Here is a 26,344-nt window from a genome sequence, read left to right as displayed (position 1 = left end):
CCGACAGTGTTTGCAATCTGTTGAGGGAATGGACATCTTGGCTATGGAGGAGTGGTATGTTTTTATTTATGCAGGATGACAGCTGTGTTGTGGAGCTAGGATTTTGGGGGTTGCCTGCCTTGTTACATTTCTGCTGTCCAACGGGAGCATGCATTCTTATACTGCAGCTGCAGAAGCACCCCTGCCCCTTGTAAATTTTTCTCCTGAAGACCCTTTTGGCTCCGAAGAATGACTCTGTGCTCTTCGGTTGCTTTTCAGTAACAGCGCGGAGTTGCTCACAGCCTGCCACTATTTATTTTGTAAACAGTACTCCCAAGTTGGTTACTTTGTGGTTGGAGCTCCCTTGAGCGGATGCCTCTTGCTGCTGCTGTTACAAAATTGCTCCCTTACGTAAGGGCTGTGTGGTGCCCTCTTTGTGCTCGGGCTGCAGCTGTCAGGATTTGTGATTGCTGCCGGTGTGGGGATGTTGGCAACGTGTGACACAGGCTGCGGAACACGCATTTGCCTGCGGCTGTCTGCGGGGAAAGCCACTGGCGAGATAAGGACTTCGCTGCTGGAGCACCATCTTTGGAAAGCTGAGAGAGATTCAGGTAACATTGACCGAAATGTGGTGGATGCCAGTGGTGTTACACTTGTCTCTGTCTTTTAGGCTAAATTAGTTTGTATCATTCACTTTAAACAGTGTAACTGAGCTGTTCTGCACTGTTTTGTTGCTGATTGCACATTTGGGACTACTTTAAGTTGCTGTGTAGTTCAGTGCACCTCAGGATATTTTTGGAATTACAAAAAAATTTAGAGAACTACAAAATACAAAGGCTTTGCCCTGTAGGGTGATTTTACCCTTTATTTTGTCTTCTAATGGAAAGAAAATTTGTTGTTTTAAATACTTCTGATGTAGACAACCAGTTGATGAATGTATGTAACAATTTCTGCTTAATATGCCTGTAGTTTCTTATGCTACTTGTTATTCTGAAGATGCATAAAAAGACTTTGAATCCCACTGAGTCTTTTTCCTCTTGCCTATCTAATGATGTTGATATTGCTAACTTCATGTATAAACATAAAATATAATAATATTTTTGTTCTGTTTGCTATGGTGACATGTAGAAAGCCCCTAAGTAATTTTCTCCTTCAAACAGGATAATGGCTGCTGGTATTGTAGTAGTAAAGTTAAAGCTGTGTGCCTTTTGTAGTGTGAAGTCAAGAGAGGAAAGTGCATCCTCTCAAATAGGAGAGGGCTGTTCCATACTGTCCTCTTTATCCTGAAGTTTTGAGAGAAAAACCTGCCTAAGACTTTGCACTGTGAGGATGATTTGATATTCAGAATACATTTTTATTTTAATTGTCCTTTCTTTTTTTCTTTCTTTTTATTTTTTGGTCTTACTGTAGAGAGATACTCTTTTAGTCATTGCCTTATTTAACTGCATCCCTATTGGGTATTTAGACATCCTGTAGATTATTAACTGTATGCTGCCTGTAACCATCCAGGCAAAAATCAGACAAATTTTCACGTAAGAGTGGACATTTAAAAATCGTTTGAAAGTATCAAAAATTATCAAAGCACTGTGTGGTGGTTGTTTTTTTCTTTTGTTGGTATTGGCTGGTTGGTTTTTTGTGTTTTGTTTGTTTTTTTTTTTTCTGTGAACTCACTGTTCTTTCTGATTGTAAATATCCAGGATTGGAGACTATTGGTTTTCTTTCCACTTTTTTTGCAGACAGCTGAAAGTTGTATTGTCCTCTGTCCCACTTTTCCTACTACTTTTTTCTCCAGCATGTTCTTCGTCTGTTCATATAGGCACATATGGTTTCTGTTCAGCTTGTTATTTGTAGATCCTGCTCCCTTATTTTCATGTGCAGCTTTTACTATTAGATTGTTCTCTTCCCTTCCAAGCCAATTAATTCAAACAAGATTAGGTCATATTGGTGCAATTTTTCTTCTCTTTCAGGAATTTGTTTCTACCTTTCAATCCTTTATTAGCCTACCAAACCTGATTTTAATTGATTCTAATTTTAAAATTTCATAAAATAGTCCTAAACATTAATCAAAGCTTTTTTTTTCACTTTCTTGGATTTTTTTTTCTTTTTTAAATCTGTTCTTTTGTTGAGAATATAACAGTTGAACTAGTTTGCTGTACTAGTATGCCTTGAATCCTTGCCTTGTACTTTTATGCCTTGAATATTGATACTTATGTGTCTTCGTGTTTTTATTATCAATAGAAGTAAATTGCAGCATAATACATGTAATTTTTTAAAAATGTAGGTTATGTGTGAAAGAAGAAATAAAGTAATTTTATTGAGACAGACTTGTGTTTCTCTGTCCTAGGGCTTGTGGCATAGTATGGATTTGACATCACAGGATAATCATCTTCAAAATCAATGGGTCAGAGAATTTGAAAGACAAGAAGGTAAAATGTTTCTTATCTTACTTTGTTTCCTTGTTACACTTAAGAATATTATTAAATATAATGAACAAAATGTCTTGTTAATGTTGAGCTATCTTCTAAATTTCTTTTCTGGAGAACTGTGTTTATGGCACTTGTACAGAAAATGCAGCAGATAGCCCTGTTGTAGTGTGCTAGCAATGCACATGGTATTTCAACTGCATACTCTTGTCCTGGCAGTTTCCTGGCATCTGTCCTACAGCTACTTATCTGTGTCTGGTTCCACAGGATGAAGCTGTGACTATGATTGAGCTTTTCAGAGAGGTTTGTTTGCAGGCTATCAGTTAAGAGAATTGGTTATTACAAGTTTGATTTCTGACCAGACAGCCTCAGACCCTACCTTCAAATATGTTAAGGGGCTGTAGCCATTGTTTCCTGTTAAGTACTTTCATGGCTGCCTATCTTTGAGGATTCTAAAGCTTCATAAATAGACCCCTTTTTAGTGGCTACCAGGAGTAGGCAATGTATTAGGACAAATTAATATGTTTTGTGATAGGGTCTAGTTGTGTTCTACAGCTGAGTGCAAAAGGATGAGATTTGAAAAATTATTTTATTTTTCATAATTTTTTTTTTTTAAATCTCAGCTGAGTTGTGGTCTGTGTAGAGCCAGGTAGTTTTCTTCCATGTCTATAAACACTAGCCTAAGAGAATGAGGAGACATTAATGGAAAATTGGATATCTTTACAGATTTTACAGACTTTTACAGACTTTTACAGACTTCTTAAATTCTGTGCCAGGTTCTGGAGGTGGAAGGGTGCTGATCCTGATGCATGGAGATTTGCCAGCTCAGTTACTCGGAGCCTGTGCCTTCCTTGATCTCATCCCTTTTCTCTGCTGCTTTCCCCATTCTTATTTCATTTTTTCACCTGCTCAGTATCTGTTTCTCAGGTTTCTTATTTCAATTCAGTTTCTTTGCAAGTTTCAGTCATAGGATCATAGACTCAAAAAATGGTTTGGGTTGGAAAGGGCCTTAAAGGCCATCTAGTTCTAAACTCCCTGCCATGGGCAAGGATACCTTCCACTAGACCAGGTTGCTCAAACCTGGCCTTGAATACTCCCATGGAGTGGGTGTGGGCGGAGCATCCACAGTTTCTCTGAGCAACCTCTTCCAGTGTTGTACCACCCTCACAATCTGAGCTCTTTATATCTAGTGCCTTCCCCTTTGCTTATTAATTTACTTCTCATACATTCTCCAGTATAAAACTCCTTATTTTTTGTTCATGATTCCCATTACTACTAGTTCTCAGTTTACAGGTCAATCCTCACCCAGTCTGATCATTCCTTTTGTGGCTTTAATCAATCAGTTCTTCACACCTGCATTATTAGATGTCTCTCTTTCTTTCCTACATAATTTCTTGTATTAGCTTTAACTCTCCCTGGCTAAATGTTTCTGAGACCAGATGTTACTACTCCTGTCTTAATTTCTTGGGATACTAAATTACCCTAGTTGCATTATGTAAATTCACCCCAGAATAATTTTATCTCTGAGACAAAAGGAGAGGGACAAGTTTGCAAGGTGTACTTGTCCTTGACAGTCCATCGTCTCACTTCACTTGGCCACGGCTCAGTTTTTAATCCATAAATATCTGAGAAAATGCTGACCTAGTAACCTCTTGTAACTCCTGACATTTTAGAAGGGACACACTCCTTCTACTTGCCCTGCCTGACAGATGTCCTAATTGGTGGCAATTCCTGCCGTCATTTCAAGCATCTTGGTGGAGTCCAGAGAGGTGCCTTAAATGGGACATACTTGGAATGGTGCCAAGTGAAAAGCATCCTAACCCTCTAACTTAGAATTTAAGATAATTCAGCTTGGAAGAGGCAGTGATGTAACATCTCATTCATATTTCCTGGGTTACTTCTAAAGACACTTCTTATCTCTCTCATTCTCTTCCACACTCACACTTTTTCACTGACTTCAAAGACTGTTGTAAAATGTGAAAAACATCCTGGGACATGAGTATGGACCCCAAGTCTGCCTCTTCACATCTGAGTGCCCAATTTATAGCTGGACTTTTCCTTGTTTGTTATCCTTCTAGCACGGTTCTTGCAATCCTGGTTTCCTGATGGCCTACCTCATTAATTTAACATTTCTCTGTTCTCTTTCTCTTCCCTCAGTAAGTAGACACACTATCTTTGCTTAAGACATTTCTAAGCTCAAGTTAAAACGTCTTGTGTATGGAAAGAACAGAAGTCGGAGGCAACACTCAAATAATTAAACCATACATTACCTTTCTAGGGAAGTCTGTGACTTATTCTGCCCTTTCAGCCATGTGCCTATCTTTCTTATTTTCACTTCTTTAGCCTTTTCAGTAACTGCATTTTGACAATAAATAATGTATCTCAACTGCCACATGAGAAAAGTGGTATGACTGCATGGGTTGGTGTTGTTAGATTACTTTCAGGTCCTTTATGCAAAGGAATATTTTAGAAATCCAGAATTGTTAGTAGGTGAATACTGACAGAATATTTTTGGGTCTCTTCCTATTTGTCAGGAAGTTAGCTGCCTTTTGTAATGTATATTAGACCATCTAATTTAAGAACAGAGTCTGCTTTGTAGTCAAAAGGAAATAATTTAGTTATTTTTAGAAATTAAATAGCTTCTGAGCCTAGACTTGGAGATGTTTTCAATGACAAACACGATGAAGTAACAAGGGAAGTACTTGGCAAAGTTGGATTCATTATGTGTTCATGAGATAAAATGACTACAGTACTTCTATTTTCAGCCTTTTAATGGTTTTTAGATGATCTTTGACTTGGATAGTGCTGGGGTATCAGTGGTGTAAATTTGAAATTGAAAACACACCTCTCTATTTACCAAGCCTGAGTAAATACATAGACTGGATACTGTGAGCAAACCCTTCTCCTGTTCTTGTGTCCTCATGCTCTGGGCTAAGTGCATCTTGTCTCTTGGCTGAGAAGAGGCTGCCTGTGGGTGGCAGTTTTGTATTTCTGCATTTCAAGGTATAAAGTTTCAAGCATTTTGTTACCCTGACACGATATCTCAGATTAATTGATATAATACATGCCTTCATGGCCATCACTTCAGCAGGCTGAACTTGTAATGACTGTAGTGGAATGCCTACACTTACGTGATGATATCCCTTTTTGTAGGTAGGGATGAAGTATGGAAAAATTAACTGTGCACTTTAGACATACTGGAATGGTACTTTGGTTTATATTCTTAGAAAGGTGTAGGTTACATCTGACTTCTGTGAAGTCAAGAGCGTGATTAGCTTTCCCTCCTAACACCTTCCTGTAAGGGCTCTTAGGCTGAACAGAATAAAACAGAAGTAAGTGGAATGACATAAAGATACTAAAGTGATGCTGCCTGAAATTTAGGGACTATGTTGTGATTCAGGATTGTGTATGTTTCCACTGAGCCATCTGTAGTGCTTGTAGGACTAGGGCCCTGGTCCTGACATGTCAGTAGCTCAGTAAAAATTCTAAGACCCCAGAGTCCTTTATTACTGTGACCTTTATGTAGTTTTAGGATAAAATTGGTGTAAGCCATTAGAAATAGCTGTATGGATTTATTGGGATACCTTTGGATGATTTCTATCAGTGGAGTAATGTAACCCTTCTTCAGTCATCTCTTACAGTCACAGAACTGGAAGCAGGTTTGTTCCCTTACATCTTTTTGCGGGTATCCTCTTGACTTTGGGATATATAGATAGCTATAAGGAATATTTTTAATATTTGGATGACTCCACTCCTATGTGTCCAGAGTGGGGAGTGATCTGCAGAGTCCTGGATATTATGAATTCTTGGAATCTCTTGGAAACTCTCTAGGGTTACTCGATAAATAGTATCAGCACAAGTAGTCCTCCTTTGAGGGGGCAATTGCTGAGAAGTCATAGAGGAACTGTCTTCACAGCTGTTGATGCATGGTATTAAAATACTTGTAAGGACAAGTCTAAGTGATAAACTTTAAACCTAAACTCTACAGGTGAGAGTATACTACTTCTGATGATGGGAGAATATGTTCCTGTAGGGCTGAACTTTGTCAGGTCAAGTTCATGCTGAAGTCTTGAATTTCATGCCTTTTGCCAGTTGGAGAAAGCATCAAAGCAGGAGAGAAGCAGAAGATGACTGGATCTTATTTCCTTATGACATTGGGCTGTGACACCATTTGACCTCCTGAGACTAAGCAGAGTCAGACCAACACTCAGAAGAGACTAATATGTATTTTTCTTCCCTATAGACTGTTCCCATGAATCAGTGATTGAAAATATTTTTTTCTGAATGAATGCTTCTTCTAATCCACTAGCAAAGTACTTGGAGTATGTTTTATTACTATTTGTGTTTTTTGTGAATAAGTCTGAAAATACAGATATTGAGTGCTAGTATATTCTTCACAGCTTTCATGGTGGAAGGGTCCTTTTAGTTTTTTAGCTATGTTTTAGTTCAGGTATCTAGATGTGGTAACTTTTTAAAAATATAATTTTGATTTAGTCCCTTTGTCTTTGCTGCATTTTCTGCATTCTAAATGCTGTTTTACAGTGTCTGTCTCTGCTCTCTTTCCATTCAGTGGAGAATACAATATTATAGGAAGCATCACTAGGGATGTAGTGAGGGATTTAACATATGATTTTAATTGATGGAAGACACCAAACTGAATTTTTAATTTACCATTTCTGATACAGCTGTATACTTCCAGGCGTGATTTTATGTGACAAGTGGTGTAAATAGCTGATCACGTAGCTCATTTCTAAACAGGTAATACTTCTACTCATTCTCAGCAAAATTGTGCCACATAAAAATTGCCTTCATTTTTGTAGGAAAAGAGGCTGCAGTTTGCAATTTGTTCTATTTTGACATGGTTTATTTCCTGTTATTTTCCTTCTACCTTCCCTTCCCTACTTGAAGGTCTTCTCCATCTTTCTTTTAGCAGAACTCACATAATTTTCTTTCTTTAGGTTTTGTTCTAACATATTAGATTTTAACATTTGTTTAACATGACATGTGAATGAGTCAGCAAAATCCTCTGGTTCCCTACATAAGATTTTGCAGCTTGACACGCATTTCTCTAACTAACCTGCCCCTGACTTCACAACTCCAGTCTTCCACATGATTAGTATGTCTGTTTGGAAAACTTTGTTCGCATTTCCACTGCTTTGCCTTTGACAATGATGTTTACACTCATTTGACGTAGTTGATTCAGCGCAAGATGTGTCAACAGCACACGAGGTTTTTCCTTGGTCCTGATATTAATGTAAAATCATGGGAGCTCATGGAACATGCTCCAAAGATGTTAGACTTCTACAATAAACAATGCTTTATCTAAAATAATCAAAAGAACACTGCAAGTAATTAACCTATTAGGCAAAAACTCTTAAGAAACTTGAAGATAGTCTTGAAGAATTTGAGGCATCTATAGATGGTAGCTTTTTGTACACAAGTTCGAGATAAAGGAGTTTGCTCTGTTTCACTAAGAAAAATTATCTCAATTTCCACGTTATCCCGACAGGATCAAACTGGCTCATCTTACTGTAAATAAGGTTCTGGCACTAGAAGCTCCAGTGGTTTCTGTGTCTTCTTATGCAAATAGGTGAATAGGCTGAAGAAAAGAGTTCTGTGTGTACACCATTTCCACGCTTTTCCACATCACAGAAAAGGAGTAAGGGCAAACCCATCTGGTCAAACACAACCTGTGTGTTTGTCTTCTGGTTCTGTGAAGAAGGGAGGAGCCAATCCTGGCAGACCTTTTCATTCTAATGGTTCAGTATCTGTGCTCCAGTAGTATTGCTGGAAATGCCCATTATGCACTTCCATTCTTACAAGAATTGAGAGCCAGGTCAGTCAAGCCTCCTCTTCTCTTATCCTACCCTGTTCTACTGAAAAGCCATCTCTTTTTGTCTTAAAATGTCATTAGAGTCCATTCATTGACTCATAATTTCAGGACTTTTTTTCTGAACAAGAGAATATTCACTAACACAGAGGTAAAGACTTCCAGGAGAATATCCGCCTTTCAGCTTTTTACACCTGTTATCAAGGAACTAGTATGATCAAAGTACCAGCAGAATTTTCTTAATATTTTCAGGTATTAAAAGAGTTAATCTCACTTGGATTTTACTTACTTTTACCAATAGTTTTTGCATCACTTGAAAGATTTCCTGTTAGTTCTTTATTTTTCTATTCTCACTGCTTAGAGGGCAGAAAAATTAACTTATTTCTTTTTGTACACTCCCACAAGAAGTTGTTCTGAAAGATAAAAAGCAGCAGAGGAGTGTTTTTGTTGTTTAAAGGGAAACTTGTGTGAAATAAGTGAACCTAAAATGCTACACTCCTTATTTTTTCAGCGCTCTTTGTCAGGATCATTAGCATCCTGGTTCTGATAAAGTTTCTCCTTTGGGCCTTGTCTAACATATAATATCTCTGATGAAACAGATAGTTTTTGAGTCTTCACAATAGTAGTGTTTTCTTAAAAGTAGGAAAAAAAAAAAAAAAAAAAAAAAAAAAAAAAAAAAAAAAAAAAAAAAAAGTAACCTTCTCCAGATAAGCCACCTGGAAGATTGTCAAAAAATAAGATGGGCAAAAATTCAAGTGGTGTTATTGATGAACAGATCTGGAATTCTTCTTTCAGGGGTGCAGACAGTGCTCAGGAAGAGAGCAGTGGCTTACAAACTCTGTTTATGTAGGCGCTATGCAAACCTGAAGTAGAAAGTTTGCTGATCCTGTAGGGAATAGATGGGAAATGTTTATTGAGTGCTAGAGGGGCAGCTGTAATACTGCTAAAGTTTTATAGATCTTCTCACAGGAGTTTTATCAGTTAAGACCTAATAAGTTACCAGCTTCTCAGCAAAATTGGATCCAAAACAGATGTCAAGGGAGGAAGAATCAAGAAAAATGGTTGTAATTGAAAGGTAATAGAAAGAATAGCTTTTACTTCCACAGCTAGTAATGATCACAGAACAAGATCAGACTGCTCTAAGCAATAGAAGATTAAAAGCAGGCTATATCTGGCATGCTTGGAAACAGGATGATCTATTAAATACACTTATGATATGTGTAATAAGACAGCTTTTTATTATTTCTTTCATAAGAGGAAGATTAATTTTGCCCTGAAGCAGCATTTCCCTGGCACTTAGCTCATGTTTGTCAAGAGCTCCCTGATTACAGGCACAGTGATGCATGTGTTTTCTCCCAGCTTAACTTTAGAGGCTTGAAGAGGCTGACACATACTGCTTGTTTTACAACATCTTAAAATACCATAATTTCAATGTTGAGCATTTTATTTTAGTTACATTTATAAAATTTATGAAAACTTTATTTTTCCAATGGTATGTGTATGGTATTATTTTTAATTTACCTGTATCCCATGATTAGGGTTCACCTCCCCTGCAATAAATTCTACAACTACTATGGTTGGTTAGTCAGTTTTTGTTGGTTTTTTGTGTCATAGTGTCAACATATCAAAATAAAACATTTTTGGTTTTTCTTCCTTGTTTGTTGCTATTCTCTATTTTCCTGTGATGCTGAAATTTGAGTTACAAGCTAAAGGCATTGGCCAATGAGCCTGAGTAACTTCCTGATGTCTTTTTGTTTGGTATCATCTTTTTCTTTGTTCACCCTGCTTTTGTCCCTTGGGCCTTGTATCACAAGGAAGGGAGTCCTTGTCCATAAGTTACCACAATAAAAATACTGTGTGTCCTGTGACTCCAATAATCTGAGGGGGAAGAAAATGTGAAGAATCTTCAGTAGAGCAAAATGTTTTATGTTGACGAAAGCATAAATGGTTTCATTTTCAACAGGCAGCAGATCCAAAAATTAATATACCTGATTTTGATGGGAGCTGCAGGCTTGATACAGAAACTCTTCTTTGGACAAGACAGTAACCAAGTTAGCTAAATCTCTAGCTTGCTTTCTCTAAGGTGTAGCTTGTAAACAGGCTTTTCTCTCATTGGTTTGCCAACAGATCACAGTTGGCAATGAAAGCAAAATTCCTGTGAAAAATTGGAATGAATCTAGACTTTGCTAAGAAAATTCTCTAGACAGCTTCACTTACATATTTTTTTCTGACATTGTGGTGCAGTTTTGTGTGATAATGGTAAAACTGAAGCTAGCTTGGTATTCTGCTAAAAGGGAGTGAATCCTCTTCTGTTTAGAACAGTTATCCACAATTTTGTTAGCTATCATAAATAGTCATTGCTTAGCAACAGGGATGGCATTCAGGATATCAAGCCAACTGGAAAGAATCCCTCTGACAGGGCTCTGTTGGAGTGGGTGGATAAGCTTTCCTGACAACATGAGTTCTTTCACTCCTGTCTGTCATAATTCGTGTTGCTAGGATCTGTTTCACAAGTTTTGTGACAGACTTATAAATTATATTCTGTCTCCTTTTGTTTACTGTTAAAAAGAACCATAATACAGGGAAAGTGAACAGTAAAAGGATATGAAGAATAATGAAAAATCCAGGTGCATAAGACTGTGAATGTCTGTACTAGGGCAGCTGTTCTTGAAGAGGAAAAAAGAAGTTTAAAAATTTCCTTTCGGTTGCTGAAATGCGAAACAATGTATGCTAACATTGCCCTTCTTTACTTTTTATGAACTTGGCTGCTTCAGCAAAACACAAAAGAAGTTATTTAGTCACACACTGAAAATTTCAATTAGAATTCAGGAGAATTGCTGTGTACCATGCTAACCATTAATGGTGAAATGTATTTTATTCACAGATGTAATTCATATTCTTGCTTCCAAATCAGCTTTTCAATATGAATTGGTAGTTTCATTATCAGTGCACTCAACCTCTTCGACCATTTATACTTTTGCTTCCAGGGGAAAAAGAAGATAATCAGATAGTTGCAGAAATCATGGGGAGGCGTTTTTTCCCTGATCTTATAGCTTATAAGGCCTGGGAAGGCTTTCATTTTGCCGGCCATGAGATAAGAATTACAGAAGCCACTGATTGTTACGGGGCAGTCGTCTGGCCATCGGTACAGTATCTTTTGTAGTATTGTTATTTTTCATTTTTGAAGTTGTCCAGTATTTAAAAATTTGTTTTGTATAACAAATATACTTTTAATATGTTATAAACCCAGAGAAATAATTCTATGCTCCTCTGTCTCTGTTCTGCAAATCCCAAACCTGAATTTAACCTTGTTTTGTGTGGATTCATGTTTCTCAAAGCTTACTTGGTATTTCTTGTGTGTGCCCCAATAACAAAAGGTGTATGATCTTGTGTCCCCTCCTCGCTTGCCAGTAGCTTTTTATCCTATTAGTCAATTATAAGCATATTTTGAAAGAAATATGGCAGATTTATGATGATTGCATTTCTGTACATTTTATAAATACAGATGGCTGTGTAGCAGGCAGATCCAGGTTGCGGAAACAACTGTGGTACGAGCTCACAAGGTGTTAGCACTCATAGAAGCTATTCAACCTACTCATGTAAGGAACTAATTTACCTTGTTAATACATAGGCATGGGAAAATGTTCAGCTGGAGCTTTCAGCTTCTTAAAGAGCTAGAAATCTAATTGGAGAGAACCACTGTCCTTGGCTCTTCATTTAAGAACCATCAACACATTCACCGTACAAGGAGTCTTCTTCAAGTTTTGAATCTGTACAAAACTTACTGTTTTGTACAGATGCAGCAAACTTACTGTTTTGAAATAATTAAGATTGAAAGAAATGTCCAGGGAGGTGCCACAATGCACGATGAAATTCGTGTCCCTATAGGAGAGACCCAGGATGCTCTATTTCTTTCCCAGCTGCCTCAGCCTACTTGGATCATACTGTTTTTTGGAAGTATGACCATAGTTCAGCTGAGGATAGTTGTCCTAGTAATCTGTTTTGAAGTCCAAATGATATTCCTGGTTTTAGGAGACCTGGAGCAATCATCTGTACTATATGTTTTAGTGACCTCAGTGCATGTCATTATGGAAAGTTTGGCTGACTACCAATTATTTGCACAATATCACGGACTTCACTGAGAAACATTTTTTTTTTTTTTAAATCTGGAAGTGCTTAACTAGTTTTGTTGTGGAAGGAAGACAATCCTTTGATCTCTGTCTCTTAATGTTCTCCCTTCCATTTCCATCTAGCTGTACTTGAAATCTTCTGAAAAATGTCAGCCAAATTTGTTGAGAGTGCAGAAACTTTAAGGAAAGTAAAATTTTTGCATGTTTCATGGAAAGGAATGCAGATTTCAAAGTTTTCCTGATTTAACCCTCAGAAACTTTGATTATGCCAGCCAGTTTCTACAACAGAATATGGCAGAACCCTGAGGGAAGGAATTAAAGGAATTAATGTACTAGGAGGAAATCCTAATATAAGGTCAGATATAATGTCAATATAATGTCAAATATCAGACCCAGTGTTTAGGAACCTGACTTTAATTATTTCTAGTTCTCACAGAATGATTTCTATATCCAAGTGTGGTTGATTAAGTGATATATGTAAGTTTGCATTACCTTCTCTTCTGTGCTCTGAATTAAGAGGTAGAAAACAAAATCTTTGTTTGAATTTCTAGCATGTTAACAATTGGGTCAGCAGTCCTCCTGTTCCTTTCCTTCTCATTATTAATTAGTTAAAAGCAAAACTAATTTTGCTGTGCCAGAGCAAGCCCCTAATAACTTCCTTTCCATATGGTCATCTGTATTGTGAGAGGATGTGGCAACCATCCTATTTGTCAATGGAGACTACATAACTATCAAAGTGTAAGAAAAATATAGAAGAAAATATGGAAACTATCTTTATGAGAGAAATAAAATTATCCATTTCTATTTCACCAGTAAACTAAAACTCACTGGTCAGTGTGAGACAGGGCAGAAAAGCTTAGAAGATTCTTAACCACTTTAAGATTAACTGATTCTGTATCAGTTTATATATACATGTGTAAGGAGTCTGTTGCAGATGCTCTTTGTGGCTACATTTACTATGAAAGTTTGCTAAGCTTAACAAGGTAAGAAAATAGAAACTGCAGACAAACTGAACCAGAAGAAAAGGTGGTAAATGTATTTGTCCCTTTTGAACCCTAACAGTAATTAATTATTGTCAGAAATTATTGACTATTGGAAGAACTTAATTGGTTGTTGTGGATTTTCTCTCAGAAACAGTCTTTATATTAATATGTTTTTGTGAAAGACACATTTTATCTCAACCAGAAGTCCAGTTATAAGCAGGAATTGGTGACTAGAATTTTAAAACTCATGTCATGTGTAGATAATCTAATTGCAGTTGTTCCTTCTGGCTGTAATAATTCACAGACCTATATAGAGGCATGTTGTAGCATTTATTTTGTGACCTGTAGAGCCCAAAGATCATAATGAATTGTGGCCCTTTAGGGATAGTATTTGAATGAATATTGCTCATTTGAACAGACAACATTTTTTGCATGCTTTTAAATGACAATTCATATTTAATAAAGGGATTTATTTCATTAATTTGTTCAGATGTTCATGGATTTCCTCCCCTACAGGCTCTTGTTCTGTGTTATTTTTTGGAAACTAACTCTAAACAATACAATTTGGTTGACAAAAATGTGATTGAAATTGGAGCTGGAACTGGCTTGGTCTCCATAGTAGCCAGCTTGTTGGGTGAGTATGTGATATTTTTCTTATGCTCTTGGAAACACCTCTCAGATAAATAGTGGAGAAAAAAGGATGTGGCTTGATTCTTCTAGGAGACCATTGTTTGAAAGCTTCCAAGAACAAGAACCAGTAAATTCTAAAATGAATGTTTGGAAACATGCTTTAGTGTTTTTTTTTTTCTGGGATTGTATTGATACTATAAAGGAGGTCCCACTAGATATTTTGTCATTAACTGTGTTAAACTGGGGATCAAAATAAGAAATTAATGGCTTCACAGGATGTGAGTGGCAAATAGATTGAGCCAGATGTAGGTATGGCCAGTGCATTCCCTTCCTTTGACCAAACAGCTCTTGGATGCCAGGTCACCTTCTATCCATTTGTGTTTCAGTATTTTCTTTCAGCAACTTGATCTTTCTGCTACAGACATTGTTGTGTTTTCTCTCATGGCACCCTATTCATCTTCAAGAGTAATCCAGGTCAGTGGGTTCTGCATTTTAACAGAACTTTAGCTTTTGGTAGTCTGAGAAAGCTTCTTATGTGAGAAGGGAAGAACTTGAGGTAATGCTTAAAGCTCATGCTGACTTCTTGGATTCAGCAATTTATATTCATCAATTCCCTAGTCAGCCACTGTACTTTCAACCAATGTGTTACCAAGAAACAGTAAGTATCTGATTTCTCCCCACCAGCTGCATTTAGATGGCAATCTGTACAGTAGAACTATGAGGAAGCAAGTATTTGTTCTAAGCACAATGTCTAAGAGTTATTTGGAGCATCTACATTTTTAAATTGCCTTCAGTGAGAGTTACCTGATAAAACCACTTCCTTGTGCAGTGGCTTTTGTGAATGGGCTTTTACTCAAATCTTGATGTATATTTAAATATTATATCTGTTTTCTCTGTGTCACAGGTGCCTTTGTGACTGCCACAGATTTGCCAGAACTACTGGGAAATCTTCAGCACAATGTTCTCCAAAACACAAAGCAGAAATGCAAGCATCAGCCTTGTGTAAAGGAGCTGTCTTGGGGAATTGATCTGGAAAAGAACTTTCCTAAGTCTTCCTGTAACTTTGACTACATTATGGCTGCTGATGTAGTTTACCACCATCCATTCCTGGATGAACTCCTCCAAACTTTTGATCACTTGTGCAATAATGATACTGTTATTCTGTGGGCCATGAAATTTAGGTTGGAGAATGAGAACAGATTTGTGGACAGATTTCAGACACTGTTTGACTTAGAGATGATTTCTAATTTTCCCAGTTTGAACATAGCCTTGTATAAAGCAATGAGGAAAGGCAGGATGAAAGCCAGACCTTCCCAACTGAGGGTCTAAAAGAAAGTTACAGGGAGGTGACAGTTTCAGCTGTTCTGCAGCTTTTTCTCTCTGTAATAATTTCTATTTTTGTAGCTGCTGACACTCACATGAATGACATTTCTAGAGATAGGTAAAACAAATCAACAAATTCCTAGTGCATTCCTATAAACTCCTAAATTCAATTTGCCAATAGTGTTATACACAGAAGAGATAGATCTGTGACTTTGTTTTGACTTTTAAGTGCTAAGCTGAAAACTCTAATAACTTTTACAAGTCTTACCATTATTGTTATGGGTCATATAATGAACATTTCCAAAAGTTTTCAATTACAGCTTTGAACAGTCTCTTATAAGTTCAAACAATTATTTAAAGCTTTAGACTGTGAACCTTTGTATTTAAAAGTTTTGGTGTTAAATCTGGTATTTCCCCATTCTCACTATCATGTTAATCCTTCCTTTGAATATTCTGAGTAGGACATTAAATCAGCTGAAAAAATCTCACCACCTGGAAAACACACTTTTGTGATAAAGAGATAGAATATATTAGTTACTCTTAATGTAATGATTATGTTTTCATTTTTTATTTAGATTTAGGGGTTCTTCTACACACAGCCATTCACATGAGGCAAGAAGGAGTTAAATGTTTTGTTGTTTGAACAAAGGTCTTGTATTAGAAGTACAACATATCACCAGCTGCCCTTTATAAATACTTTTAATTCTTGGTCTGAAGGTCCGCTTCTCCAAAAATAGATGGTTATCTGAACCTGAGAGAGCAACAATGGAAAAAAAGACAGTGACCATCAAGAGAGGAGCTTTGGACTGCTGGCTGCTGATGGCAGAAAACTAAACCAGCCTGTCATGCTGTGGCTGAGGCATGGATAGACTTTGATACTTGTTTGTTTTTTTAGTATGGGCAAACAAAATGCTTTCCTCCTAGCCACTCAGTACTGCACGATTCTGTTTTCAGTCATGTATCCAAGAGTTTTCTTTTGGGGAGATTAATAAAATCATTCTTTCCACACACCGTATATTCTGATTCTGTTTGTAGTTGATTTTGAGGCCTTCAAGTCTCTTTCAGGTTAGAGAAGAGATCTTTATCACCTCTACTCTAGAAGGCAACTGCCCTAGTAATGTGGAGGTTCTGGGGACTGTCGGTATTTATCTTTTTAGCTCCTGTTTGTATTTTCTCAAGGAGATTTTTATTTTTATTTTTATTGTTAACTTCCTGAACATATTATCTTTGATCATGGCAGATGCATGTTACTTATTTACTCTGGCAGAAGTCTGGGGCAGAGCTATGGTAAATACGATGTGGAATGTACTTTTTGTCTCAGCTGAACATTGGTGCCTGGTGTTAAAGTGTTGCAGAGAGGAGAGGCTGATCTGCCAAACTTTTCCAGTGGGAACTGGATATCCTAGTGAAACACAAAGGGTCACCCTAGGATAAAACTAAAGCAATAAGTACCATATCTTAGCCTAGCCCAGAAGCAAAATGAAAAGAAAGAAAGAAAATTTTTTTACCTCTCCTGCTGAGAAATCACATGTGAGATTTTGGCATGGAGGTTATTAGAGAAAAATCTAATTCTCATCAGGAAATTTCCTGTGACAAACTTTGTAGATAGAGCTAGAATTCTTTATTGCATCAATCAGTGTAGCTAGAAAATTAGACTCTATACCAGCTGACAGGGAGTATTACCCCTCCTTACAGATGTTACTATGCATATGCCCTTAGATAATTACAGCTGTAACTGCAGAATGGAAATATTTGGATTTTTTTTCCATATCATGTAATAAAAAGAGTTCACTATAAGTGAATAAAGAGAAAAACAGGGGTCTCTGCCATTGCTTGATTTCCTCTCCCTGCTTCCTTCCTCTTAACTTGCTTGCAATCATCAAATATACTGCCATTGTAACCATAATCCCTGTATTGGAAAGAGCATCTCAGTCTACAAATGTTTCATGGGTAAAAGGATTGACACTATAATTAGTGAAATGACCTTGTGAACTCCAAAATGATGAAGGCTAAAGAAGAAGACTACTAGAAAGTGGTTAAGTGTGATCACTTTTAAATAGCTGTCCTGCTGACTATCCCTCCTGTTTGAGCCATAGACTGACCCCTGCTGAGCTTCTGCTGAATTCAACAGGAGATGTGTTTGTCAAATGGTGTCAGGATTCAGCACTTTAGGCCCAACAGCTTGTTAGTATGTACTGAAATGTAACATTGGCTCTCTTTCTCACAAGTCTGCCTAGCACTGCTGTGTGAAGCTTCCTGGGAAATCTCTAGTGACTGGCTGCTCTATTGTGCAGCCACCTTTTGTCCTCTGGTGTGATGGGCAGGTTATTAGCCATGACCGGTGGAGGGTGAGCTTGTATTTGGCATTTGCCTGTGGAGTTTATTTCTACTATTGGAGAATAAGTCTCACATAAATATCAAGTATTACTGACACCTAAAGTCAGTCATAATTTTAATAACCACTTATTCTTTATTCTAATAGCACAGATAAAGGATCAAACTGTCATTCAGTGCATTATATTGCTAATACAGATGACATTTGTAGCTGTAGCTTCTGAAAGGCAGGGGGAAAGAAGGTCAGTTAAATTTGTGGGTGAAAGAGCCCTACTTTTAAAGAATGCCAGAGAATCTGCCTATACTGGTAGGCTTTTATAGTCTCTTATAGGGTGTTATGGTAATCAAACTAATGTAAGAGATAAATTTGGATGTATGGTATAGGGTCAATCCATTCCTTGGGTTTTATGTGTTTCAACCTAACAGCAGCAGTATATTTAAGTAACTTGATGATATTTGCTAAATTTTCCATAAGCAATATGTTTTTCAGGTGCTAATATTTTCAGGAAGGCTTCTTTTTGTAAAAAGTGTATGTAGAATTATTACATTAATTTACTTTGCTGCTTATTTTATATTTTCATCAAAGTTTTTTTAAAAACCTCTGCCTTTCCCCTCTCAGAATTAAAGAAATAAACATTTTCAACACTGTAGAGCTTCCATATGGTCATATTGTGGTTTTGTCTCTCTCTTGCTGAATTTCAGTTTTGTAGCTCTGAGTCATTTGGGATTTTTGCATTATTACACCCACCCACTTGGGCTTTTACCTCTTATAACACCTGTAAGAAAAAGCTGTACCTGCTGAAAATTTAGGAAAAAAAAATAAAATCAAATTATAGTACAGATCTACTGTGCAAACTTCATTTTCATTTAGAAGCAGTAATGGAGCCCCAACTGAAGAAATGCAACTGCTAAAAATACCCAAATAACTACCCTTGGCTCAAATGACAGTTGAATGATAAGCAACTTATATTTGCCATTATACAAGCACTAGTCACTGCTAGGTGAGCAAAAAAGACCAAAGAATACCACCTGAGTCCTCATGAATGGATCTTTGATGCCAGCCACATTGAGTATGTCAGCACAGGCGACTCAGTCATCTGAAGAAATAGTACATTTACCAAACAACCCAGGACCTTGAAACCTAAATGGATTTGGAAGTCACCAGTCCAGCTAACATCCTCTGAACTCAGGAGACCTGAATGGTGCAGGACTTTTCCCTATTCAGCCACTGCTGCTGCACTGGTAACCTTGAGGTGACCTCAAGATAAGTGCAGTGACAAAGAAAAAAAGAAGCTGTCAAGATGTCATTGCTCCATGGGTGTAATTAAGAAATTGACATGTTCATTCTTATAATAGATCTGTGACTTCGGGGAAATGTTGCACAGGTGTAAAGCAAAGAGGAAACTGAGCTAAATGTCAAAGGATTTAAACCTCACTCACAGGCGAAAGTCCAAAGTTCTTTCACAATAAAAATAGCATTTCCTGTGCTCCACCTTGTTTGAATTTATTTATGTTACGAAAAAAAAAAAAAAAGTAAATTAATTTCATTATTGTATTGCATTAAAACAAATACTTTTGTGCTACTCTAGATAAATTATAAACACCCTAAAACTGTAAGCACTCAGCAATAGGCCAGAATAAAATAACAGTTTTTCCTTTTGCATAGTTAAGCCATCCAAGCACACAATTCACAGACTGTATTGGATAGTCTGGAATTTCAGAATCGTTCAGATTGGACAGCACCTCTGAAGGCTATCTAGTCCTAACTTCTGCTCACATGTAGGCCATATTCAAAGTTTGAACAGGTTGCTCAGTTTCTCCAGTTGTACATGAAAATGTAGAAGAAAGAAGATTCCACAATACATCTGAGCAGCTTGTTAATTTCCTCCTCCCCACCTCACAAATGCAACTGGAATTTCTCTTGCTCCAACTGGACATCTGTCTATTGTCATTTTGCAATTCACCTGTGGCCACATCTCTATAACCCTCTTGTTATGTAGCAGAAGACAGCTATGAGATCCACCACTCAGGCTGAAGAAATCTCGTACTTTTAGCCTTTTGCTTCCTCCTGCCCCTTAACCCTTTCAGTCTTTCCCTGCATTCTCTTCAGTTTAAGATTTCTATTACTATGACTCCACAAGCTGACAAAGTCCTTCAGATAGGGCACCATTATGCCACATAGAAGGGTAATGATCACTTTGAATGATCAGCTGGCCACACTCTTGCCAGTGCAGTTAACTTGCATCAACAGCAAGACTACAGCATTTTGTTCCATCAGGACATCCACTTCCTCTTCTGCAGATGCGGCCTCTAGGTTGTCAACTCATGAGTTGGCATGAGTTAAAGCCTGTGGCTTTTTTGCCTCCTATTACTCTGTTGGATCTCATGTGGATTTTATTGGCTTATGTCTTCCATCTGCCAAAGTCCCTCTGAGAAGCAGCTCTGCCCTTCCCCTGTTTGGTGTCTTGGTAGCATTTAATTTCAGTTTATATAGTCCATTGCCATGTCACTGATGGAAATTAATGACATCAGTCTCCACACGACCTCACCTGCATCACTCCTACAGACTGCTTCCTTGGGCTTTTTTTTTTGTTCACTAGCTTTGAGTGTAAAGGCCTATTTAGTTTTTAACCATTCATCCATCTTCATCTCCATAACTGAACTACAAAGCCTCTATAGGAAAAAAATGTGGTAAAGTGATGGAAGAAAAAGCACTGTGCTCTGCTTATCCACAGGAACAGTCATAGAAAGATTTAGTTTGTTCAAGTCCTTAGCAAATTTGTATTGGTTGTTTGCAAACATATGTGCTTGGAAGTGTCTTCCAGGAGGGTTTTTGCATAGCCTTCCTGGAGATGGGATGATGCAAACTGGACTGTGGTCTTCTTGAGCCTCTCTCTAGTTCTTTTTGAATATGGATAATATTTCCTTTTGTCATAAGAGACTTGGAGCTGCCTCTGATTGTCATCTTTCAGAGTTGATAGCACTCTTACAATGACATCAGCTTGCCTCCCTGGCAACCTCAAGACACTGACTTGTCCTATGGATTTCTGTGAGCCCAGAGGGCTTAGGTGGACCGCAGCTTGGTTGTCCCTATGTCTACTGCTTTCACTAATTTCTGTCTCTAAACAGGAAAATACAGAAATCCTGAGAGCTGGCCTTGCCAGTAAAGACCAAGGAATGGATTAGCTCAGCCTTTGTCACATCCCTTTTCATACCCTATCCCACTCAGCAGTAAAGTAATATTTTCTGTTGTCTTTCTTCTGCTGTTCATGTGTAAAACCCTTCACATCCATATCGTCTTATCCAGCCTTAGCTTTCCAAACTCCTGCACTGCCTGCTTGAGCAATGGCTCTTATTCCTCCTTGGTAGCCTATCCATACTTCCACTTTTTGGGTGTTACTTCTTTTTTCCATTTTAGCTCAGTCAGAATATATTCCTTTTTATACATACTATTTTTTTTTTGCAGAGTTTTCTTGGCTTTCCACATGACGGGGTAGACCAAACATCATTGAGGAAGTTTCTCCTGAATATTAGTTAACCTTTTGGTACTTTTGCTCTTCAGGGTAGTCTCCAATGACGTCTCATCTACTAATTTCTTGTAGCCTTCTCTCTGGAAATCTAATTATTTAGAACATATATTTTATGTCATAGAATCTAAGTCTTTATTCTGCTTCTTGCATTCTTCTCTTTTCTCAGACCCTACAACCCCCATTTCAGGGTTGCTGCAGTCAATGCAGCCACAGGCTCTAGTTATTTATGAGACCATTATTTATGAGTAGATTATCCAGCAGAGCAGTTTCCCTATCCAGTCCAGCATCTCCTTCAAAAAAAATTGATTTTTGACCACAAAGCACTCCAGAAACCTCTTGAGTTGCTGAAGTGATGGAAGTTACCTTTCCAATATAGATCAGGGAGGATTAAAATCCTTGTGGGAACCAGGAGCTGTGATCCTGATGCTTCCTCAGACTGTTCAAAGAAGGCTAGCCCACCATGTTTTCTCTATGAGATGGTCTGTAGTAGATGTTTGTGTTGGTCTTCTCTCTGATCTTACCCATAAGCTTTTGGCTCACCCATTGTCTAATCAATAACAGGGTGAGATTTATTTGAATCTCTTCTCATAGAGTGAAAAATCCACTCCTGCTTTTGTCCTCTTTTCTTGTCCTTCTTAAAGATCTGTGGATCACAGCACAGCAGTTGTGCCATTTACCTGAAATACAAGACCCTAAAATACACCAGTGTGACTATGACTACCTCTGAGGAAGAAAGGTAATTGGAAATCAAGAGAGCAGTAAATCAGGATTACTTAAGAGATACTGCAGTTGTAGGGGCTATCCAGGCATAAAGTCCAAATACATTGAAATCCCTAATGCTTATGTCCTAGAAGGTCCATAAATAGATGAATTTTCTAGAGAAATGAATTGATTTTTAGAGATTATTAACTTCTAGTATGGGATGATTACTTTATTGGATTACCCAAATTATATATTATCAGATGATTATTATAATAAATTAGGTGTAGGCCATCTGTCCTCCATGTTATTTACCCTACTCACATTCTTTCAAGCTTGAAAGCAGTTCATGTAAACAGAAAATGTTGTTGCTTGTGAGATGCCTGTGATTATTACACCCCTGTGTGCAGCAATGACTGTTGCATTTCGAGGGGCTCAGCCTTGGCAGCAGAGTGGAAAGGTCATTAAATTTTGGCTGCATTCCTGCCAACAGTCAAGCAGTACTGTATTAACTGGTGAAAGTGTATGAACACTCTGGGTAACTGTACAGATTTCTTAATGGTACAAACCATATTTGTTCACATTTAGTATCTGGGGACCTCTGTAGTACTCTGTCTCCCAGAATGGGTGGAACCCAGTGCTCCAAGACAGGTGCCTGAAAGGCTTTGGCTGAGGTGAAACATTGGACCCATACTCTACAAAAATTTTGAAATTTGGCTTTCCTAGAAGCACAAAAAACAACTTCAGTCAAAGTGTGTTTGTTGAAACAGATGTGTCCTGTTAAACTCACTGTTTTATACTGCAAAGGAGCTTTGTCAGTAGAGTCCTAGCAAATTCTAATCAGGAGAATGCAGTGGGAAAAAAAATTATTAAACAAGCTGTTCAGAAGGTTACAGAGATAAGAAATCATATGGAAATTATTGTTGAGCTATGTAAAATAGCTCAGCTTTATTCAATACTGGTTTGCAGTCTAGTGCCCATTTTTCAGTAACCTCCTAGCAGAGAGTCCATACAGTAGCCTTAAGCAACAGAATAATAGACTCAGGAAAAGTTTTGTATGACAAATTGTCTAACAAAACCTGTGAAGAGGAATCTGCCTTTTATTTAGTACATAAGGATACCCACTTGTAATCTCAGCACAACCAGAGGTTGTGATAGCTGTGGAAAAAAAAGGATGTCAGAGTCTAGAAAGAGGAAATAACAGATCCGGGATTTTTTTTTCATGTGTGTGACCTCATTCATTTTTTTCTGTCTCATGAAAGTTTGATATAAATCATATATCCAGTTTAGAGAGTTATTGAGAAACTCCTTGCCGTGTCTTCCAACCCGAAAGGGCTTTGCCATTTGTTGTGCAGGGCTAACCTTAGCCTTGACTCTCTGGTGTCTGATCCCATAACTCCCACCTTCCTGGATGCAGAGCAATCCAGATGCAGAACCAAAGCTGAGATTGCTCCCATCTAGGTCCATGATGAGAAAAAACCTTGAACTTCAGTCTTTATCTTTTTGAATAAATGCCAGAACCAGTAGACAAATACATACAATCCTTCACCACTACTTCCCAGTCTGGACTAAGAGACACCTGCTTTTTCTTTTAGTAAGAGAAGGAGATACATAATTTAAATAAACTAGACCATTACCATGGTGTTTAAATTCTGTGTAATTTAAATGGGGAGATGGAGACACTGATGGCAAGTGAATTTGAAGACTCGGCAGACCTCTTGAGGCATTGCCTCTTTGGTAATTGTCTAAGGAGCACCAAAAGTAATACTGAAGGGACTGGATATATCCTTGCAACCTCAGGCAAGCACCTAATATTTCACTGAGATAATGCCAGAGACAAACATGCAAATTAAAAAACAGATTTATTTATTTTTGTATGTTACATTTCTCTTAGTCATTAGAAGAATTTACTCAACCAGTTCATTAGATAATTAGTATTTTCTTCCCAGAGGATCTTTTCTCCAGCTAAGACAGAAGTTCAGAGATAAACCTATGATATTAGAGAGGGAGTTCACTCTGTTATGGTCCATAAGCCAGATACCAAATGTCCACAGGAGATAAGGATTCCTTACTCATATGAAATAGGTCATCATCCCTTGAAGTTGTGTCCATTAAGATAGATGCAGACACCATGAAATTTCCACAGAGACTCAAATTCATATATTGCCCAAGGAACAGGCAATCTAGGTCAAAACAAACACTTTGATATATCAAGAGCTGTTAAGCTTCTCCTCTCCTCTCCTCTCCTCTCCTCTCCTCTCCTCTCCTCTCCTCTCCTCTCCTCTCCTCTCCTCTCCTCTCCTCTCCTCTCCTCTCCTCTCCTCTCCTCTCCTCTCCTCTCCTCTCCTCTCCTCTCCTCTCCTCTCCTCTCCTCTCCTCTCCTCTCCTCTCCTCTCCTCTCCTCTCCTCTCCTCTCCTCTCCTCTCCTCTCCTCTCCTCTCCTCTCCTCTCCTCTCCTCTCCTCTCCTCTCCTCTCCTCTCCTCTCCTCCCTATGCCATTTGTGTCTCTGCTGAAACCCTAACCTGATTTTTTCAGTCTCTTTTTACAGGGATTCTTCTTTTAAGGGCTCACTGCAACAGGAGGTAGTACCTCTCTTGCAAGAAGTGCAAGAAGTCTCACTTGACCTTGTCTCAGCATTTGGAGTTCATGCCACCCTTCTGCTGTTTCTTGCAAACCAGGTTGACAGTAGCAGGTGTCTCCTTCTTCAGCCAGAAAGTTCTTTCCAACAAGCTAACAGCCTGTTCTCTCCTGTGAAATGCAATCCCCACACAAATGTGCTGATGCTCTGAGAAGTCAGAACAGGAATCAATCCACCTTTTTTGCATGTTTAGGGCCACTTTGTGCCAGTAGAGATGCACAGCACCACCATGGACTGAGCCTTCCCTCCCAGTGATCAGGGATCTGTTCATACAGGAGACCAACACTCTGAGCAATGGGGTTGTCTCTTGCCAATGCATTTTCCCAAAGCTCAGTTATAACTGAGCTGAATGATGAACAAAAATATTGTGATAATACTTTAATAGAATTGGATGCAAAGGCGGGGTTTAAATAACCAGAGAACATGACTGTTCAGGAAGACTCTGGTTGTATCTGTCTATAGCTGAAAGATGTAGAAGACTTGCCATCTTGAGACAAAAATGGGACAAGGTACTTTGATAATTCAAAGTGGATTCTGTTACTGTTTAAGTGACTTTCTCTCTTCCCTTTTGGGCCTTATTAGCTGCTACTTGGAGTTTTATGGTATTACTGGGACATCTCAGTTTGATGACACCTCTGTTTCATTGTCCATCAGTCTTTTTTTCAACCAAGAACCCCCTCATCTTTCAGAGGGATATGTTGCTGTGAGTCACCTGCATAGAGAATGAACCCGTAGGGAAGCTCTTGACATAAAAAGAAGGAATACCTCTGCCTTTTAAATATGTAACTTCTGTAGGTACTTTAACACTTATCAAGGCCCAGAAGATTTTCCTGGACACCTGGAGTTGAGATGGAAGAACATGAAAAAATGCAGGTAGTTGTGTGGAGGGTAGTGGGAGCCTGTGTATGCAGAAGAAAAAAATGGTTGTGTTACCACTAATGGTAACTGCATGTGTAAATTCCATAGCACCACTTGGAAAAGGACCAGTGAGAGTTGCTTTTCCATTATTTGAGCTTGTCTTAAACCCAGACATTTTTCATTTATGCCTACCAACAATCAGGCTACTGGCTGTATCTGTATGCATCCTCAGAAACCATGGTAGTACTTTAGTAGCCTAGAAATCATAATGAAGAATGTCACTTTCAAAAATGAATGGTGGACAAGATATCTCCCACCTCAAGTCATGTCTGAGGAGGTTGAGTGTGCTGGTTGGACAATCTGTCTGCACTCTGTGGCAGGGGCTACTGACAGAATAGGATTTAACAGACTGTGGGCTGTGTAAGGGGCTACAGCATTAAATCCCTCCTCCCGTGAATGTTAATCAGCCCAGTATGAGACTGAACAAAGCTGTTGCACACATCTGAAGCTGAAATAGATAAAGTTGTCGAACTATAGTACCAGTAAGTAGTTAAAGCTTAGTACATGTGCTTCTGCACTTTTCTCTTACACTTTGGTAGTTCGTTCTTGCAACTTGGAATTTGCTTTTCCATACTTTACAATATTGAATTTTTTTTACTGCTTGGGTTCATGTTTGATAAGGCATTAAATTTATCCCACTAAACTCTAAATGCAGAGATGTTGCTAGAAGGATTTATATAGATAAACAAACTCTATTTAATTAAGAGCACACCAGCTAAAGAAATGTCTAGATAATTAATACTTTAAAATTCTCTCCTGTTACTCAATTCCAGATAACGATGATAGTTAGTCTTCAGCTTTGATCCAAAAGTACAGGGATCCAGTTTCCATCTCCATTTCCAGACCCACCTGTCACACATAGATAATAATCAGGGATAGTTTTACCTTTCCTAAAATAAGTCTGGAAGCGTGAAAGGCTTCTGGTG

The 26,344-nt window shown here is 38.1% G+C and overlaps 1 protein-coding gene across 1 annotated transcript; it reads left to right on the top strand.

Annotated features, from left to right (window-relative positions):
• Positions 1–677: 677 nt before the first annotated feature.
• LOC310921410 (protein-lysine methyltransferase METTL21E-like) lies at positions 678–16,963 on the top strand. Its single transcript, XM_083881541.1, is given in 6 exon segments — positions 678–915; positions 2,324–2,405; positions 11,220–11,377; positions 13,862–13,979; positions 14,880–15,274; positions 15,276–16,963. Coding segments are annotated over 6 exon segments (831 nt in total). The 5' UTR covers positions 678–858; the 3' UTR covers positions 15,297–16,963.
• Positions 16,964–26,344: the final 9,381 nt, after the last annotated feature.

The sequence above is a fragment of the Zosterops lateralis genome (assembly GCF_965231275.1).
Source record: "Zosterops lateralis genome assembly, chromosome: 2".
In the NCBI taxonomy this organism is placed as follows: domain Eukaryota; kingdom Metazoa; phylum Chordata; class Aves; order Passeriformes; family Zosteropidae; genus Zosterops; species Zosterops lateralis.
Note: the sequence above shows the minus strand (reverse complement) of the source record. Positions and strands in the feature narration are given on the sequence as shown.